We start from the raw sequence: 3,783 nt of genomic DNA, 5'->3' as shown, positions 1-3,783 counted from the left end.
GACCAGGAGTGCTGTTGTGTGTGTGTGCCCTGAATGGTGGGGAATGAGGAGTGTGACTAGTCCACAGGTAGTGCTGGAGGGACGGGACCCATAGGGCCCATACAGTGGCCACTGCCACCTCACTAGGACATGGGAACCCACCAGGCATGTCTCTGTTACACAGGCCCCCCTGGGAACCTCACCAGAACCCTGCCAGGATGCAGAGCCCTTGTTCTGGAAGATGGGCAGCTATGGGGCACCTCGCAGTCATGGATGCTTGTCTCCCACAGCAGCTCCCCCACTTCTCCAGCAGCTCCCAGCACTGCCTTTCACCTTGCTAGTTCCCAGGATCCCCTTGTACTGAAAATGCCACGTGCCAGAAGAACAATGCACTTTATTGATGTCAACAACACTAGAAGATGGAAGAGTTTAGCCAAGGTTCCCAAGCATCTCTGCCACGTGCTCATACTCTGGCTGTCCTCTTCAAGGATGTGCAAGCTTCAGTAGGCTGGCCCTGATGCAGCAGCTGGCTGTGACCCTGGAGAGAATTCAGCATTAACTGCAGAGTGCTGCATTTGCAATTGTTATCGACCCACTTCCACCCATGCCTGCCCCTCCTCCTAACCTTGCCTCACACCAGCTATGGAGGTCCAGAGGCTTCAGGAGCCCTCTGAGTCATGGGCAGGTACTGGACACTGCCACCTTACAGGGACATGGGGAGCATCTGCCACAAACCTTACTGGGATATGGTGAGGCATAGCACCTCAGAGGTACCTGGGCACACACCAGGAACCTCATGGGGATCCGGGTACCCTGCCAGCTATGGGCCTCTCCACCTGGGACACAGGCACCCCTGGGGCTCCTCACGGCCATGTATGCCTGCTCTCTCTTGCCTCAGGTCCCACCCCACATGGAGAGCAGCCAGGCCTGTTGCCACCCCACTGGGCACACTCTGTCTGGAGTTGCCCAGGGAACTAGAGAAAGCTCTGCTCTCCTTACCTTGTTCTTGTGCTGCCTTCTTGTAGTAGTGGCGGCAGAGCTCTTTCAGGCGGAGGCGGTGGACAGCGATGTAGCACATGGCCACGTTGTCCTCCATCCGGCACAGCAATCCATAACGCCAGCTGTCCTTTGTCTGGCTCCTTCCCTAGAAATGACAGGGCTGGGGTCACAATCAAGCAGGTAGGGACTTTGAGGGAGCAAGCAGTGTTCTGCTAGGCTTGGCTTTCTCTGGAAGAACTCCAGCCTTGCAGGCCTGCTCTGTGCCCTCGCCTCGGGCTGAGGAAACCTCCAGCAGGCCTGTCATGTGCTGGGGCTCCTGGAGGGTTTCAGCCTTTTTGGCTTGGCATATTCCTGGGGAAGAGGCAGAGGACCTCTCAGGACATGCTGGGGCTAGAAAGCCCCAATGAGTTTTCTCATGCTAGCCATCCTGGCCAGCTCAGTTGAGTTTCCTTGCTCCTGACAAGGAAGTTGCTCCTTGCTCCTGTGGGACCAATCTCAATTACCTGTCCATGGGGTCTCTTCACATTTCTCCAGAGGCCAAGTGCAACCCAAACCATGCAGAGCAGCCACACCGTTTGACAGGCCCAGTAAAGCAGGCAGATCATGTCTGCTGGGACAAGGTGTTCCCAAAGCTGGCCTGGAAGGAAGGGCAGGTCAGGGTCCCGGTGTCTCCCAAAGCCAGAGCCTCCTGGCTGTTTTGAGAACGTGCCCTTGCAGTCGGCATCTGGTTTCTTCAGGTTTTCATGAGCAAGACCGATCCTGAACCTGACCCATTTTTGGGATCTCCAAAGGCCAAAGCTTCCTGGCCATTCTGAGAGTGGGCTTTCAGGGTCAGCACCTGCTTGCTTCTCAGTTTTCCCAAGAACATCTCTCCTGAAGCAGAAACATTTTTGGAGTATGCGAAGGGCAACGCTTCCTGGCCATTCTGAGAAGGTGTTCTTGAGCTCGGTGTCTGGTTGCTTCTCATTTTCAGGCAGAAAGCTCATCCAGAACTTGCACCATTTTTTGAGAATCCTAAGACTGTAGCTTCCTGGCCACTCTGAGAATGCGCACTGGGGGTCAGCAGCAGGTTGCTCTGCCTTTTCAGGAAGAACACCCATCCGGGACCCGTGGTGTTGGCAAAAGCCACAGCCGCTGGGGCATTTGAAAGCCATGCGCTCGGCACCCATGGGCTGTTCCTTCAGTTCTTCAGGGAGGACTTGCCGCCTGGACACGAGAAGCCCGTTGGAGATGTCAAGTCGAGGGTCATCAGTCAGCAGACACAGCAGAGAGAGAACCACTGTGAGGGAGACAACTGGGCTGAGCCACATCGTGCCGTCTCCCAAGGGAAGATCTCAACACGCAAGCTGACTTGGGCCGTCACCCTGAGCAGAGTTCAGCCACTGGCTGCCACCTCTTGCACGTCTGCACATCCGTCCTTGCGAGTTCTACTTATAAGGCAAGTCAAGGTCTGACGTGTCACAAAGTACTGTGATGTCACAATGCCTTTTGCCGCCCACCTGGCAGGGGATGACGTCTGAGAGGGAGGTGTGCAGCAGGACCTGTGTAGGTGGATTTTGAAGCTTGCTGCTCCCACTGCCACGTCCTGAGCAAACACCGAGCCCAGCAAGAGGCATGGACTGTCCCCCATGGAATTGGGGCTGTGCCCAGAGCTCCTTCCGAGCTGCACCCGGTGCTGTGCCCCAGTGGGGCAGCCATGGCACAGTTCCACTTGTTTTCATAAAAATCTTCAATGTAAAGGATGAGGAGTGTGAGTAGTCTACAGTTATTGGTGGGATGGCATGACCCAGGGGGACCTAGGGCATGCAGCAGCCACTGCCACCTTGTCAGCCATGGGCACCCACCAAGCACCTCACTGTGACATGGGCACCAGTGGGAATGTCACTGGGAGATGGGTACTAGCGTTTGCCCATGCAGGGTGAGCAGCTCTCCTCCTCAAACACTTTATAGGGACATGGGGAATTACTGTCACATCCCCTCCAGGCTCTGTGGGTATAGAATCACAAAATGCACCGGTTTGGAAGGGAACCTCGAAGGTCATTTTGTTCAATCCCCCTGCAGTGAGCAGGGACATCTGCAACTACATCAGGTTGGCCAGGGCCACATCAAGGTTAACCATGAATGTTAACCATGAATGTCTCCAGGGATGGGGCCTCAACCACATCTGTTGAGGACAACCTGTTGCAGTGGTTTTCCACTCTCATTGTGAAGAACTTCCTCCTTATTTCCAACCTAAATCTACCCAGTTGCAGTTTCAAACTCGTGCCCCTCATCTTATTGCTACAAGCCCTTCAATACAGTCTGTCCCCAGCCTTCCTGTAGGTCCTTTTTAGATATTGAAATGTAGCTATGACATCTCCCCAGAGACTGTTCTTCTCCAGGCTGAACAGCCCCAACTCATTGGAATGGGCTGCCCAGGGAGGTGGTGGAGTCACCATCCCTGGAGGTGTTCAAGAGGGGATTGGATGTGGCACTTGGTGCCATGGTCTAGTCATGAGGTCTGTGGTGACAGGTTGGACTCAGTGATCTTTGAGGTCTCTTCCAACTTTGGTGACACTGTGATCCTGTAAGCCTTTTAGCCTGTCTGTAGGAGGAGGTGCTCCCACCCTCTGATTTTGTGGCCCTTCTCTGGACTCACTCCAGCAGGTCCACTTCCTTCCTGTGTTGGGGCCCCATAGCTGGACACAGGTGAGGTCTCACCAGAGCAGAGGGGTCTGTTCACCTCTCTGATCTGCCAGCCATGATTCTTTGATGCAGCTCTGAGCGTGATTTGCCCTCTGGGCTGCAGATAGGCATTGCTAGCTC

General features: G+C 54.8%; 1 protein-coding gene across 1 annotated transcript; it reads right to left on the bottom strand.

Moving 5' to 3' along the window:
• Window positions 1–360: 360 nt before the first annotated feature.
• LOC137442562 (uncharacterized) lies at window positions 361–2,288 on the bottom strand. Its single transcript, XM_068141500.1, has 3 exons — window positions 1,482–2,288; window positions 979–1,123; window positions 361–517 (listed from the first exon to the last, which is right to left on the bottom strand). The coding sequence occupies exons 1-3, from the start codon at window positions 2,286–2,288 to the stop codon at window positions 480–482; spliced, it is 990 nt and encodes a 329-aa protein (XP_067997601.1). The 3' UTR covers window positions 361–479.
• Between the last annotated feature and the right edge of the window lie 1,495 nt (window positions 2,289–3,783).

The sequence above is a fragment of the Melanerpes formicivorus genome, unplaced genomic scaffold (genome assembly GCF_026170545.1).
Source record: "Melanerpes formicivorus ecotype bairdi unplaced genomic scaffold, bMelFor1.0.p_v2 SCAF_7, whole genome shotgun sequence".
NCBI classification, from domain to species: Eukaryota; Metazoa; Chordata; class Aves; order Piciformes; family Picidae; genus Melanerpes; species Melanerpes formicivorus.
This window is presented reverse-complemented; position numbering and strand designations above follow the sequence as displayed.